Source organism: Eleutherodactylus coqui, chromosome 2 (assembly GCF_035609145.1).
Source record: "Eleutherodactylus coqui strain aEleCoq1 chromosome 2, aEleCoq1.hap1, whole genome shotgun sequence".
NCBI lineage: Eukaryota > Metazoa > Chordata > Amphibia > Anura > Eleutherodactylidae > Eleutherodactylus > Eleutherodactylus coqui.
Window position 1 is genome coordinate 323,481,388 of NC_089838.1, and position 16,076 is coordinate 323,497,463.

Consider the following 16,076-nt stretch of genomic DNA (forward strand, 5'->3'; position numbering starts at 1 on the left):
CCAGCTTCATTTTACAATTTGCGGGTCCGCGTGGTAGACCTTTATTACAAACAGAGCAGTGTGAGCAGGTCCTGTCGTGGATGGCAGAAAACGTGTCCAGCAGGGTATCGACCACGCAGTCTTCTACACAGTCCAGTACTCCCTGCCTAGGGACTGAAACTCTGAATCCTCTCGCTGCTGCTCCTCCTTCCTCCCAGCCTCCTCACTCCATGAAAATGACACATTCTGAGCAGGCAGACTCCCAGGAACTGTTCTCGGGTCCCTGCCATGAGTGGGAAAAAACGATTCCTCTCTCACGTGATGAGTTTGTTGTGACCGATGCCCAACCTTTGGAAAGTTACCGGAGTCCGGGTGATGAGGCTGGGGACTTCCGGCAACTGTCTCAAGGGCTTTCAGTGGGTGAGGAGGATGATGATGATGAGACACAGTTGTCTGTCAGTGAGGTAGTAGTAAGGGCTGAAAGTCCGAGGGAGGAGCACACAGAGGATTCGGAGGAAGAGCAGCTGGACAATGAGGAGACTAACCCCACCTGGTTTGCTTAGCCTACTAAGGACAAGTCTTCAGAGGGGGAGGCAAGTGCAGCAGCATGGCAGGTTGGAAGAGGCAGTGGAGTGGCCAGGGGTAGAGGCAGGACCAGAGCGAAGAATCCCCCAACTGTTTCCCAAAGCATCCCTTCGCGGCAAGCCTCCATGCAGAGGGCTAGGTGTTCAAAGGTGTGGATGTTTTTTAGTGAGAGCACGGACGACCGACGAACAGTGGTTTGCAACCTGTGTCGCACCAAGATCAGCCGGGGAGCCACCACCACCAGCATGCACAGGCATATGATGGCCAAGCACCCCACAAGGTGGGACGATGGCCATTCACTGCTCCAGGTCACACCACTGCCTCTTCCCCTGTGCCCCAACCTGCCACACAGATCCAATCCCCCTCCAAGGACACAGGCACGAGCGCCTCCCGGCCTGCACCCACACCCTCACCTCCACTGTCCTCTACTACATCCAGCAATGTTTCTCAGCGCAGCATTCAGCTGTCGCTAATACAAGCGTTGGAGCGAAAGCGCAAATACGCCGCCACCCACCCGCATGCACAAGCTTTAAACACGCACGTTGCCAAATTAATTAGCCTGGAGATGCTGCCGTACAGGCTTGTGGAAATGGAGGCTTTCAAAACCATGATGGCGGCGGACCTGCGCTACTCGGTCCCTAGTCGCCACTATTTTTCCCGGTGTGCCGTCTCAGCCCTACACCAGCACGTCTCCCGCAACATAAATCATGCCCTCACCAACGCAGATACTGGGAAGGTCCACTTAACCACAGACACGTACTGGCGGACAGGGCCACTTTATCTCCCTGACGGCACATTGGGTGAACTTGGTGGAGGCTGGGACCACTCACGTCCTACCCACACCCAAAATAGCGGGTCCTACCTCGGTGCTGGTATCTGCGGAGTTTTATGCCACCTCCTCCAAACCCTCCCCCTCCTCCTCTTCCTCTGCCACCTCTACCTCTCAATTAAGAAGTGTGAGCACGTCGCCAGCAGTCAGTAGCATGCAACGCGGCAGCACAGCGGTGGGCAAGCGTCAGCAAACCGTGCTGAAACTAATCAGCTTAGGTGACAAGAGGCAGATGGCCCCCGAGCTGCTGCAGGGTCTGACAGAGCAGACCGACCTCTGACTTTTGCCGCTAAGCCTCCAACCGGGCATGGTCGTGTGTGACAACGGCCGTAACCTGGTGGCAGCTCTGCAGCTCGGCAGCCTCACACATGTGCCATGCCTGGCCCACGTCTTCAATCTGGTGGTTCAGCGGTTTCTGAAAAACTACCCCCACTTCTCTGACCTGCTCGGCAAGGTGTGCCGCGTCTGCGCACATTTCCGCAAGTCCACCACGGTCGCTGCCACCCTGAGGACCCTGCAACGTCGGTTTCAGCTGCCGGAGCACCGACTGCTGTGCGACATGCCCACACACTGGAATTCTACGCTGCACATGTTGGCCAGGCTGTACGAGCAGCGTAGAGCAATAGTGGAATACCAGCTGCAACATGGGCGGCGGAGTGGTAGTCAGCCTCTGCAATTCTTTACGGAGGAGTGGGCATGGATGGCAGATATCTTCCAGGTCCTCGGAAACTTTGAAGAGTCTAACCAGATGGTGAGCGACGATGCGGCTATCATTAGTGTTACCATCCCGCTGCTTTGCCTGCTGAGAAGTTCGCTGCTAAGCATAAAGTTCGACATTTTGTGGTGGGAACAGGAGATGGGGGATGACAGTATGTCGCTTGATAGCCAGACTATATAGCCTCATGTCTATATCTCAGCGCGTTTTGGAGGAGGAGGAGGAGGGGGAAGAGACAGCTGGCCACACTGCAGGGGGTACCCATGCTGCTTGCCTCTCATCTGTTCAGCGTGTATGGGCTGTAGAGGAGGGGGAGGAGGATGATCCTGAAAGTCATCTTCCTAGTGAGGACAGCAATGTGTTGCGTATGGTACTCTGGCACACATGGCTGACTTCATGTTAGGCGGCCTTTCCCATGACCCTCGCGTTAGACCCATCCTGGGTGTACACCCTTCTCGACCCACGGTATAAGGAGAACCTTTCCACTCTCATTCCCGAAGAGGAAATGAATACGAGAGTGATGCAATACCACAGGGCCCTGGCGGAAAAAGTGATGCTAAAGTTCCCATCTGACAGCACTAGTGCCAGAAGACGCAGTTCCAAGGGCCAAGTAGCAGGGGAGGCGGGAGGATCAGGCAGCATGTCCAGCGCAGGCAGGGGAACACTCTCCAAGGCCTTTGCCAGCTTTATGGCTCCCCAGCAAGACTGTGTCACCACTACCTAGTCAAGGCTGAGTTGGAGAGAGCACTGTAAAAAGATGGTGAGGGAGTACGTAGCTGATCGTACCATTGCTCTCCATGATGCCAGTGCTCCATACAACAATTGGGTGTCAAAGCTGGACACGTGGCACGAACCTGCGCTGTACACCCCGGAGGTGCTGGCCTGCCTTGCCGCTAGCATCTTGTCAGAGAGGGTGTTTAGTGCAGCTGGGGGAATCCTCATGGATAAGCGTATCCACCTGTCAACTGCCAGTGCTGATATACTTACATTCATAAAGATGAACAAAGGTTGGATTTCCCCAGACTTTTCTTCTCCACCGGCGGAAAGAAGCGGAACCTAATGATTCTTTTCGCTGCAACAGGAGAAAAATGCATCCTCTCTCACCACAAAAAAGGGGGAATTAGCTTTGTCAGTCACTCTCGGATATTATTACTCCTGCTCCTCCTTGATACTTTAACAGAAACCAATTTTTTTCACAGGGTGCCAGACTATTCTGATATATGTAGTTCACCATGCAGACCAGCAACCTATTAATGACGCCATGATAATTTCGGCGGGTTGCCCTGCACTTCCATCAGTGAACCACGTTGGTACTGCCACCCTGGGCTCCCCCTGGAGTCTTAAAGCCACGCTGCATGTGAATGATAGATAATAAATGCAAGGCATTGGTTGGATGTTGGCCAAGATACATGAGCCCACTAACCACTTCACGGTTCCTTGCATTGTAGTGGGTCCCTACACTAATATAAATGCGTCACAGAAGGGGAAATATAAAATTTAAAACAATCACAGAAAATGGCCGTTACTTACGGACAAAAAACATGAACCACCCTAAGGCCCCTCTCACACCTGCATTTAGAAAACGCAGCTCTAAATCATGGCATTTTTACTGCAATTTCGAATGATGGTTTTTAATGGTGCTTTTTAATACGAAAAATTAAATGTGAAAAAGCAAAAATAGAACAGACAATTATCAAAAATCACGGTATTAGAAACACTGCATTTAAGCTCAGACCTAAGCAACCCCATTGAAATCAATGAGGAAGTTGTACGGCACTCGGAATGCTGCACCAATAGCGGTAGATAGTGGTGTGTGTGTGCGAGTGGCCTGAGGGGCTGCAAACAAATTTTCATAAAGTGCTGGAAAGAAGTCATGTTTGGAAAGATTACACCAAGGAACTAGATCATTCATGTTGCAGCTGTATGCAGCACGATTTAGATAGGGGTGGGGAGCTGAACTTTTGCACCCGGGCTCCTGAGCCTTTAGATACACCCCAGGCCTGGCCATTTAAAGATTAAAAAAATCATATAATCATGTGATTGTTACAAGGCATGACTGCTGCTGTATTGTATGGGGTGTAGTTGGACTACCGGTGTTTCCCCGAAAATAAGACAGTGTCTTATATTAATTTTTGTTCAAAAAGGTTAACATTTTTACATGTATAGCTGCCTGGACACTATTTAAATTGATTTTTTTAATTAACTGTTAGCAGGGCTTAATTTTGGAGTAGGGCTTATATTTCAAGCATCCTCAAAAAGCCTGAAAAATCATTTTGCATCCTCAAAAATTCAGGAAAATCATGCTATGTCGTATTTTCAGGGTATGTCTTATTTTCAGGGAAACAGCCTGGCATTTTCTATTGGGGAGTGACTTGATAGCATCCATTACCTCCTCTATACTCAAGTCCCCATCCAAATAAGTGGCACTACTCTGGCTCAGCGCAGGGAAGGGGATATCACCAAGGTAAGCTGTTAGCTTTTCATCTGAGCAGCTAAGCTTGGTAGTATAAAGATTACTATAGAAGTGGGCAAATGTTTGATTGATCAGTTTTGGATTATCCACCAGGCGGCAAAGTCTGATCCTCCCTTGCTAAATAGGCCAACAGATGACCGTTCTTATCTCCCTGGTCAAAAACCTGGTCACGAGTGTAAAGAAGTTTCCTTTTGGTATACTCAGTGAGTAGTAACTTCTATTCCCGCCGTAAGTTAATTAAGTCCTGGTAGGCCTTTGGGGAAGGATCTGCTATGGGCCTGGCCTCCGCCGCAACAAGGCGGCGCTCCAGGTCCAATCGGGCAGCCTGCAGAGACCTTCTATACTCAGCAATAGCGGATGTGAAAGACCCCCTAGTAAAAGCCTTAAAGGCATCCCACACAGTCAGCTCCGAGGCAGTCCCCTTATTGACCTCCCAATATATCTCTACTTCCTGCTGAGCATACTCATGTATCTCTCCCTGCGCCAGCCATAAAGGGATGAGTCTCCACAAAAAGCAAGAGCCCTTCACACCAAGGTCGAGGACCAACAGGAGTGGGGAATGGTCCGATATGCCCCTGGGCAGATAGGAAACATCCCGCACCATAGGAAGACAGTCTGGGGAGCTGAAACATAGGTCGATACGGGAAAAGGCATTATGTGTTAAGGAGTGACATGAATAGGCAGTGCCATGCGGGTGTCACAGACGCCATATTTCCTGCAGCAAGTAGGAGTCTGCCCATGTAAGCTATCTGGTTGATACCGAGGCAGCTGGAGTGAAAAGGTCCCGCATGGGGTCCAAAATAAGATTGAAGTCCCCCATAAATATTATTGGAGCAGGTTCAAGCAAAACCACCTGGGCCATCACGTAAGAGAGGATTTTAATATCAGCGGGGGGCGGCAGATAGATATTGATTATCGTGAGGAGCCGGCCATGAAAGGCGCCTTGAAGGATCAGAAACCAACCCCCAGGATCAATGCGGATTTGTCGGAGTACAAATTGGGCTCATAGGCGTACCGGTAGGGGGTGCCGGGGTCGCAACGGCGACCCGGCCCTTGTGCTTTAGGGGGCCCAGAGGCCGCCCTCCAGCATATACAGGTTACTTTCACTTTGTACTGTCGGCGGCCGCATGCTAAGTTAGTGCGGTCCAGCTGACAGCACAAGCCAGGAGGAGAGTAGGTGAAGAGAGGGGTGGGACTTGGAGAGAGGACAGGGGAAGAGGAGGGGGTGGGGGAAGGAGCAGAGAGGACTTACCGGCACACAGGCACAGCAAGGTATGGAGTGGCCCAGGGATGATGTCATCTCCCTGCTGACACTGCGTACACCTGCTCTCCTGAGCAGAGAAGTAGTTCGTAGTCCGGGCACCAAGGTATGTATCTATTTATCTGTCTGTCTTTCTATGTGTCTGTCTAACTATCTTGCCTAGTCTTATATCTATCTCCATATCTATCTATCTCCATATCTATCTAATCTATCTATCTCCATATCTATCTAATCTATCTATCTATATATCTCCATATCTATCTATCTCCATATCTATCTACCTATCTATCTATCTATCTATCTATCTATCTATCTCCATATCTATCTCTCTCCATATCTATCTAATCTATCTCCATATCTACCTACCTATCTATCTATCTATCTATCTCATATCTATCTATCTATCTCCATATCTATCTAATCTATCTATCTATCTCATATCTATCTATCTATCTATCTCCATATCTATCTAATCTATCTATCTATCATATCTATCTATCCATCCCCATATCTATCTATCTATGTATCTCTGAATCGCTCTCATATCTAAGTATCTATCCATCTCACTCTCGGGCCTCATGCCCACTTGCGCGGACGGATTTCACTGCTGAATCCCGCAGTGAAATCCGTACATGCCCGTGGACATGGAGAGAGAAAATACATTATACTTACCTCTCCTGACGCTGCGGGGCTCCTCTCTGTGCTGGCCGGATTTTCTTTCTTCCGGTCGGCGGATGTGCTTGACACGCCGGCAGCATGCCGCGTGCACGCGCACCAATATTTAAAAAAATTTTCTGTTCTCCCGCGTATCCGCGGCACAGTACAAAAACAGCTGCGGCTGTGCCGCAGATACGAACAGCTTCCATAGGCTTCAATGGAAGCCGCGGGAGCCGTCCGTGTGGCAGATCCGCAGGAAAATGGAGCATGCTGCGATTTCCTCCTGTGCGTGTGACCCGCACGCCGGGAAGGAATCCCATCTGCATGCTTTTAGCTGCCCTACCGATGCCAATGCATCCCTATGGGCAGTAAGATGCACGGATCTCCCGTGCGGATTTTATAAATAAAATCTGCACGTGGACATTGGCCCTCAGGCATAGATACAGGGCAAGGGGGAAATAGCACCTGGGGGGGGCCCGAGCTGAACTTTTGCACCCGGGCCCCTGAGCCTTTAGGCACGCCCCTGATTGGGCTGATTTAGCTACCAGGACACTGACTCCTCTGGCATAGTTGGAGTAAGTAGCATGATACGCAGAGCCTATATTGGCCCTCTTAGGAGCCAGTATCTTTGAGCCCTGTAGATGTGTCTCCTGGAATAGTAGGATGTGGGGAGAATGGACTTTTAGAAAGTTGAAAGCTAAAGCACTCTTAAATTTGCAATTCAAGCCCCTAACATTCCGGGAGATCAGCTTGAGATGCATACGAGCCATTGCTATAGAGTTGGACATTGTTTGCACAGGACACCCGCATAACACCGAAAGAAGAGTCGTGCCAAAAAAAAGTGCAATAAAGCAGAATAGTTATCCTAGATCAGTGTTGGCGAACCTATGGCACGCGTGCCGGGGAGGGCACGCGGAGTCCTTTCTGCCGGCACGCGTGCTGTTCGCTGATATCACCCGGCCGTCGGCACTGCAGAGAGAGCTTCCTGCCCTGTCAAACGTAAGGCAGGGCAGCGCTGACTGCAGAGTGAACTTGATTGCCGGCACGCGCGGTCTTCTAGCAGCTCCTCGTACCCCCCCCCCCCCCCCCCCGCCCCTCCACACATCAGGCCAATGGGAGCGCTTCCTTACTCCCCTGTCACTCCTATAGCGGGAGATTTAAATAAAGCCCAGACGGCAGCGGAGGTGAAGGAGATGCCGGCACGCGCAGGCTGTTGTCTGCTCCTCATATCCCCGCCCCTCCGCACAGCAGCCCAATGGGAGCGCTTTCTACCTCCCATGTCAGAAGTAGTGCGGGGATTTCCAATGCAGAGCCGACAACAGCCTTCGCTCAGTGAGTGCCCGTGGTGAGAGAAGCAGAGCGGAGCTGCAGCAGTAAAGAAGAGGTTTAAAAGAAGATCCTTGCTGCCTGGGTTAAAGTAAGAAGCGAACAGCAGTTACTGCAAAGATAACTGCTAAACACTTCAGTTCACCGCTACACACATAAACACGGGCGTTTTGGCACTGCGGAATCCGGAGCGGGTGTGCAAATACTGCACATAGACATGCTGTTGGAAATCAGTTTTCCATGTCGCCGAGCGAAAATCAATTGCGACTTTTCGCTCGCGGATGGAAAATCGCAGCATGTTGTATTTTGGCCGCCTGCAGACGGGCGGGTCGGATCCGGCAGCGAGAATTCTCGCCGCGGGATCCGACCCGAGCACCTGCAGGGACGAGTGCGTACGCACCCGCGCCCCGCAGCTCCGGCTGTTTGATGTGTTGGCTTGCTGGGCAGACCGGATCCGGCAGCGGGTGAGTGACATTTCTACGAGCCCTGCACAGAAATAGAGCGTGCCGCAATTTGTTTGCTGCGCGATATTTCTCTCGGCCAAACCGCGGCCGTCTGCATAGGATTGCGTTTGTTAACGCAATCCTATGCAGGCTTCCAGCAGCGGAAATTCCGCGGGAAATCCCACCGCGGAATTTCCGCTCATGTGCAGGCGGCCTTTGGCAGAACGCACACAGGTGGATTTGCATTGTGGAGTCCACAGCGGGCGTCCACCTCTGAACTCCACAGCAAATACCGCCCCATAGCACGCTGGGGAAATACGTGGTTTCACTTCCATGAGCAGAAATTGATTGCGATTTTCCGCTCGCGGAAGAGAAATCACAGCATGCAGCGATTCTGTGAGGGCTACGCACGGATGGCTTCCATTGAAGTCAATGGAAGCAGCTTGTCCTGCGGCCATTCCGCAGTCATAATTACAGAATGGCCGCAGGACCTGCGTCAGCGCGGCATAATCTGTACTGCGCATGCATGCTGGCTGGTAGAGCCGCAATACAGATTATGAAGAACCCGGATAGGTACGCGGGGATCACTGGCGAGGCACAGGGTTGATTCCGCTGCGGGATCTGACCCGGCTATGTGCAGGTGGCTCAAAGTTCACGTTTAACCCTGTAATGACGTGGACTCGTTTTTTTTCCCCATTTTCGTTTTTTCCTTTTCCCTTTTAAAAATCATAACTCCTTTATTTATCCATCGACGTTGCTGTATGAGGGCTTGTTTTTTGCGGGACGAGTTGGTCAGTACGATTACAATGATACCAAACTTGTATAGTTTTTTTTGCTGTACTACTTTTATTTTTTTGTAAAGACATCTAATTTTGTAAAATTATTTTCTGCCGCCATCATCTGCGCACAATAACTTTTTAATTTTTCCATCAACGTAGTTGTGCGAGGGCTCATTTCTTGCGAGATGTCCAGTAGTTTATTTTAGTATCATTTCGGAATACATACGACTTTTTGATCGCTTTTTATTGCATTTTTTTCTGGGAGACAGGGTGACTGAAAGTGCATTTCTGGCGTTCTTTTTTTTAAATTTTTTCGGATGACGGTCACCATGTGGGGTAAATAATGTGCTACTTTGATGGACGCGCATCCAAAAAGCAGTTAAAATCTGCACGCTGTCTATTTTGAAGCGGCCCTGTCCTTTTTAGAACGACGGAGGTAAAATCATACGTCGTGATAAGCCCCGCCCCCTGACATGTTGGCACTTTGCGATAAATATGTGGGTTTTAGGTCGCAGTTTGGGCACTCGGACTCCAAAAGGTTCGCCATCACTGTCCTAGATGTATGAACCATAACAAAAACCCCTTCCCACCCTACCCATCCTCCCAAACTTCGGACAGGTTTGGATCCCATAATACGAAACTTTGTGAGGGCCGTTAGGCCTGCCCCAGCAAACCAACAGAGAAACCTAAGACAGAGAGAGCAAATATAGTCATATGGTCCCCCTGCAAAAGAGTATGAGACACAATTGTGTAGGTGTGGGCTGTATCACCACAGCTCGCATATACCCGGCTATAATATGGGCTACTGATATGTGGGCTGATTGCCCTAGGAGAGGAGCCCCCTCAGGCCATTGGCCATTAGGAGCGGTCCACCAGGGAAGGGCCACAGAGAGTAATATCACCAAATCACCGGGAAAATCAGAGGAGAGGAATAGCATAATTGACAACAACCCACATCACATACCAAAAACGATTGTATCATAAGTGGCTGGCCCAAGAGGCTAAGGAGGTGAGTAGGGGAGAGGAGGTGAAAAGGGGGAAAGGAAGCAAAAAAGGGGAAAGAAAGCAAGATAGGACAGGGAGTGGTAGGGAAGAGGGGAGGAATCTCCTTCAGTTGTTGCCACACGGAAGAAAGAGTAGGCCAGCCACGGCGTCAATTTTGTAATGTCTCACAAACAGGATTCACTTTTGCTCGAGCCAATTTAGGACATCTCCTGCACTCTCGAAGAAATGGGAGCAATTGTCCTTAAAAGAGATGTCTCGAGGCAGGAGTGGATTTTTTTTTTTGCCCAGTCCCCCTAATTAAGCATACATTACTAAGCCCCCCTGTAAATGACTTTTCTAGCTGGTTTGTACTTACCGTTCCAGCAACTTATAAAAATTTTCCCAAGATGGCCGCCGGCTCTTTTCCCTTTGCTTGCTGTAGCCCGACGTGTGCGCTCCCGAGACGCTACCAGCTGTGTCTCCATGGCAACCAGACGCCCCGCAGCCGCCGACCGGACCCCTGAAGTGAACACGGCCGACCAGTCACCCACCGCCAGGCAGCAGGTAACCGGCGCAGCCCCCCCCCCCCCCGGCACAGCGGCAGCCCCCCCATCGCAGCGGCAGCCCCCCCATCGCAGCGACAGCCCCCCCCCGGCACAGCGGCAGCCCCCGCATCGCAACGGCAGCCCCCCCCCTCATCGCAGCGACAGCCCCCCCCCATCGCAGCGACAGCCCCCCCATCGCAGCGACAGCCCCCCCCATCGCAGCGACAGCCCCCCCCAATCGCAGCGACAGCCCCCCCCAATCGCAGCGACAGCCCCCCATCACAGCGACAGCCCCCCCCCCCGGCACAGCGGCAGCCCCCCCATCGCAGCGGCAGCCCCCCCCCCTCATCACAGCGACAGCCCCCCCCCCCCCATCGCAGCGACAGCCCCCCCCATCGCAGCGACAGCCCCCCCATCGCAGCGACAGCCCCCCCCAATCGCAGCGACAGCCCCCCCCCCCAATCGCAGCGACAGCCCCCCCCCAATCGCAGCGACAGCCCCCCATCACAGCGACAGCCCCCCCCCCCCCGGCACAGCGGCAGCCCCCCCATCGCAGCGGCAGCCCCCCCCCCTCATCGCAGCGACAGCCCCCCCCATCGCAGCGACAGCCCCCCCATCGCAGCGACAGCCCCCCCCATCGCAGCGACAGCCCTCCCATCACAGCGACAGCCCCCCCAATCGCAGCGACAGCCCCCCCCAATCGCAGCGACAGCCCCCCATCACAGCGGCAGCCCCCTCCCCGGCGCAGCGGCAGCCAGCCCCCGGCGCAGCGGCAGCCCCCCCGGCCCATCACTTACCAGGACGGCTGGACGGCGGGACAGCTGGGCGGCTTCTCCGGACAGCTCGGCAGCTCTGCACCTTCCTCTAACAGAGGATGGTACAGAATGGCCGCTCCAGCGCGCTCCCGAGCAGTGACAGCTCGTCTGCGCATGCGCAGAAGAGCTGTAGCGGGGAGCACACTGAAGCGGCTCGTGCTGAGAGGAGAAGACCGGACTGCGCAAGCGCGTCTAAAAAAGCAAGCTGCCGGCGAATTTAGACGGAACCATGGAGACGAGGACGCTAGCAACGGAGCAGGTAAGTGGAATAACTTCTGTATGGCTCATATTTAATGCACGATGTATATTACAAAGTGCATTAATATGGCCATACAGAAGTGTATACCCCCACTTGATTTCGCGAGACAACCCCTTTAATCACTTTTAGCCTAGCAGGGTACAACATGGCGTAGACAAGCTGTTTAGCGCGCCTTTCTTTCTTCTCCTCTGCGAACTTTTGTCGCCTCTGCTGCACCTCCAAGGAAAAGTCTGGGAAGATACGGACTGTTTGCCCTCCGACCTTTCATGCGGTTAAGCGCCAAGACTTTGTCCCTGTCCCTATAGTTGAGTAATTTAGCTATGAAGGTATGAGGGTCTCCTCCAGGCATCGGGGCTTTAGATAGAATACGGTGGGCTCTTTACACACAAAACAGAGGTGAAAGGGAATCTTGGCCGTATGCCTGTTTGAGGAGCGATTCCAAAAAAAATCACAGGAATTGTTGCCCTCTGCTCCCTCCGGCAGTCCCACGAACCTGAGATTACATCGATGCAACCGGTTCTCCATGTCGTCAATTTTCTTCTGCTGCGCTGCAAAACTGGTGCTTAGAGTCTGTACCTGGTCAGAGAGCGGTGTAGTGGTGTCCTCCAGGTCAGAGACTCGGGTCTCAATCTCGGTCGTGCGTTCCCGCAGCGTTTGAACATCCGCTCTCAGCAGACTAAAGTCTGATTGCAAGGCATCGATTTTCTCGGTGAGGGCAGAGCGGGACTCCGTGATTGCTTTCAACACATCAGTAATGGTTGGGATGGGCACAGGAGGTGAAGATGGTGTGGCCTCCACGTGGGATGCGCCCTGTGGCTGCAGGGCTCATTAGATCGGGTGTCCGCTCAGCCGCTGGGTCAGGCATACGGTTGCAGCTTGTTGGCTATTTTATTTTGTTTAATGGGTGCCATCTCGCCAGAGGGGTACAGTCAGAGCTATCCGTTGGCCCGAGCTTGTAACGTATCGCAGGGGGAGTTCACATGTAGTTTAGTGGTTAGTGCATAACTGTTGAGGAATAGTCATAATGCAGTGATGCCAGAGAACTGGAACCACGCACACCATAGTCTGTCAAAAGCAGGTCAAGAGTCGATGGATAGATGCAAGTGGAGCAGACTTTGTGGGCTGTGAAACAAAGAAAAGGCTGCAAATATGAGCTTGTGCTTTTCTCTCTGGCCCACAGATTATAGCCCCAGTGTTGTGCTGTGATGTCTGATGAGCTGCACAGGCTTCCAACAATCCCAGCTCTGCTGCATCTCTGCTCTGTATGTGCGTGGCTTGCTGCTTACAATAACTGGCAGTCCCAGAGAGGGGTGCCAATGTTATCGACTGTCCATGCTAAAGGCAGTCATCTCTACGTATCTCCAAAGCTATATCCCTCTTCAGACCCAGGGAATTAAAATAAACTGTCCACATTTATGTATATACCGCATACACCCCAGTGCTATCCAGAGACCGCCATCACGCCCGTCCCCACTGGGGCTCACAATATCCAAATCAGCCGAGCAGTATGTATATGGAGGGTGGGAGAAGGCTGGAGCGCCCGGAGCAAACCCACACAAACACGGGAGAGTATACAAACAGACGGAGGAGGTAAGCAGCTTCAACACGCCCATGGCTTCTTATTATTATCAGTTTGCTTCTATTTCAATAAAAGAGAACAAATTTTGGTGCTCAATAACCGGACAGTCATTTATGATATGCAAAAGGGTTTTTAAAAAAAAAAACTAACCCCCCTCCCCCCTAATTACTGATTGATTTCCCCTTCTCAGTAGATGTAATGTGGGTCCATTCTATGGTGGGGACCTTCTGGATGTCTCCTGTCCGGGGTTATTATCCAACATGCTTCTCTCCGTAATACCTTGGCTTCTATATCTCCTCCCCGGATGGACAATATTACCGCCTCTATACCATAAAAAGCAAAAAAGGCTAAATGACTGTTATGTTTTGGTAAATGCCGCTCCTGACCCTCCTTTATTGTTAACCCCTTCAGTGGCGGGTAATTTCAGCTAATTTTGCAGTCGCGTTCCAAGAGCCATAACTTCTTCATTCTTCCATTGACACGGCCATGTGACGGCTTGTTTTTTGCGGGACAGGTTGTACTTTTTGATGGCCTCATTTTGGGGTATATATAATGTATTGTATAACGTTTGTAAGAAAAATTGTAGAGAGATTGGGGGAAAAAAATGAAATTCTGCCATTTGTTTTTTGGATTTCATTTTTACGGTGTTCAGCGTGCAGAATAAATAGTGTGATATCATTATTCTCTGAGTCACATGATTCTGGTGATACCAACTTTATACCGTTTTTTTATGTTTTGCTATTTTTGTACATTTAAAACATTTTTTTTTTCTTAAAGGTTTGCTTTTGGGTCGCTGCATTCCAAGAGCCGTAGTAATGTTATTTCCCATTGCCAGCGCTCTAGACGGCCGTGTTTATAGCGGGATGAACTCCAGTCTTCATTTATCTAATTTTTAGGAAAATGTAAAATTTTGATCACTTTTTATCCCATTTTTTCTGGGGGCAAAATTAACAAAATCTGTAATTCTGGCATGTTTTTTATTTTTATGTTTCACTGCATTCTCTGAGCAGTATAAATAATGTATTAAAGTCATTCTACAGGCCGGTACGATTATGCCAATACCAAATTGTAAGAGTTTTTTACTACTTTTACAAAAAAAAAATCATATATATATATAATTTTTTTTTAATCGCTGCATTCAAAGATCCCTAGCATTTTATTTTTTTTTATCAACGGAGCCGTGGGAGGGGTTTTATTTTGCAGGATAAAACCAGAGATAAAACCAGCACACGTCATGGGGCGGAGCTACGCGATGACGCGTACAAGGGGGCGGAGCCAAAACGCCGAGCGGAGCCGAAGGGAGAAGACCCATCTGCGCAAGCGCGTCTAAAAAAGCAAGAAGACACCGAAATTAGACGGAACCATGGCGACGGGGACGCTAGCAACGGAGCAGGTAAGTGAATAACTTCTGTATGGCTCATAATTAATGCACGATGTACATTACAAAGTGCATTAATATGGCCATACAGAAGTGTATACCCCCACTTGATTTCGCGAGACAACCCCTTTAAATAAAAATTGACAAAATGCTAAAAAAATATAGAATTTCAAATACATTAACAAAAAAAAATGAAAAATTCTACAACATCCCCCAAGAAATAAGAGGTACTTGTATTGCTGGTGGCAGCACTGCGCCCCCCGATGGTGCAGCTGGTTACTATAGCATTTAGATATTACATAAGAACATGATGGCACCGATCAATATAAACTCTAAATCATCACATAGAAACCTGAACCAGTCCAAGCTCTACATCAGCGCCCCCCACCGCAGCCAGCGATCATCACACTCCCTCCAACCAAACAGGACTCTTCATTTAGAAGAAAAGAAAAGTTTTTGTGAAGTTTGGAAAGTGGTCCTACAGCATCGCCCGGTGTGACCCCCGTGTGTGACCCCCGTGTACTCACCCCTCCGATACACCCCACACAGCACAGTAGGAGCAGCTGCTGCTTTCTAGTCCACATTGCTGATATGGCAGTGACTCCCTGAGGACTGAGCTATAACCACACAGGACACACCTCATGCTCTCCTGATGGGTGCGCAGGTGATAGGAGCACAGCTCCCCGCATTTCAGGTGGCACACAGGGACATGACGTACGCTCACATAGTTTGTTAACTGTTCGACTGCTTCTTGTTTGGAAGTTACACACAGTGGTAAATGCTAATACATGTGAGGGGTTGAATACTTTCGCAAGACACTATATATACACATATATATACTGTAAAGACCCACAGCCAGAGCTGATTTTATATACAGCATCATCCAATAATTGAAAACTCTATTTAATGACATCGCAATGATGAACTGCAGCGATGTTCAGTCACTCCTAAGGCCTTGTGCCCACAGCCGTGACGGGCTCCGCAAGCAGAGTCCGTCACGGCACCCCCACAGGTCCATACTCACCTCCGGATCCGCTGGCCAACGTCCCGCATCCCATGCCAGCGCGCATGCGCAGTACAGCGCATGATGCGCCAGCAGTGTCATGTGACGCGCCCGCAGCGCCACATGACACGCCCACAGCGTCACATGACACGCCGGCCATGTCATATGACGTGGGCGGGGAAGCGTTTTCACGCTATCTACCGCTGTGCTACAGCGGAAGATAGTTTGACGGACGGCTTCCATTGACTGCAATGGAAAATGTCCGCGTGTACGCCCACAGCAAATAGAACATGCCGCGGGTGAGGATGGGTGATTTCACGCTGCGGAATTCTGCACCGTGAGCACTGCGCTATTAGGTTCAATAGGGAATTAGGCCTAAAGAGAAGTTCCACCCAAAGCTTTTCTTAACCCCTTAATGACGCGGCCCCCTTTTTCTTTTTCCATTTTCGTTTTTTCCTCCCCTCTT

General features: G+C 50.7%; 1 protein-coding gene across 1 annotated transcript in view; it reads right to left on the bottom strand.

The window, feature by feature from the left end:
- LOC136610287 (NXPE family member 3-like) overlaps positions 1-15,665 on the bottom strand; it is a 31,999-nt gene extending 16,334 nt beyond the window's left edge. The window contains exons 1-3 of the mRNA XM_066589519.1: positions 15,632-15,665; positions 12,144-12,387; positions 5,030-5,204 (exon numbers count right to left, since the gene is read on the bottom strand). Of these exons, the coding sequence (XP_066445616.1) occupies positions 5,030-5,204; positions 12,144-12,387; positions 15,632-15,665 (453 nt within the window). The remainder of the gene's footprint in view (positions 1-5,029; positions 5,205-12,143; positions 12,388-15,631) is intronic.
- Positions 15,666-16,076: the final 411 nt, after the last annotated feature.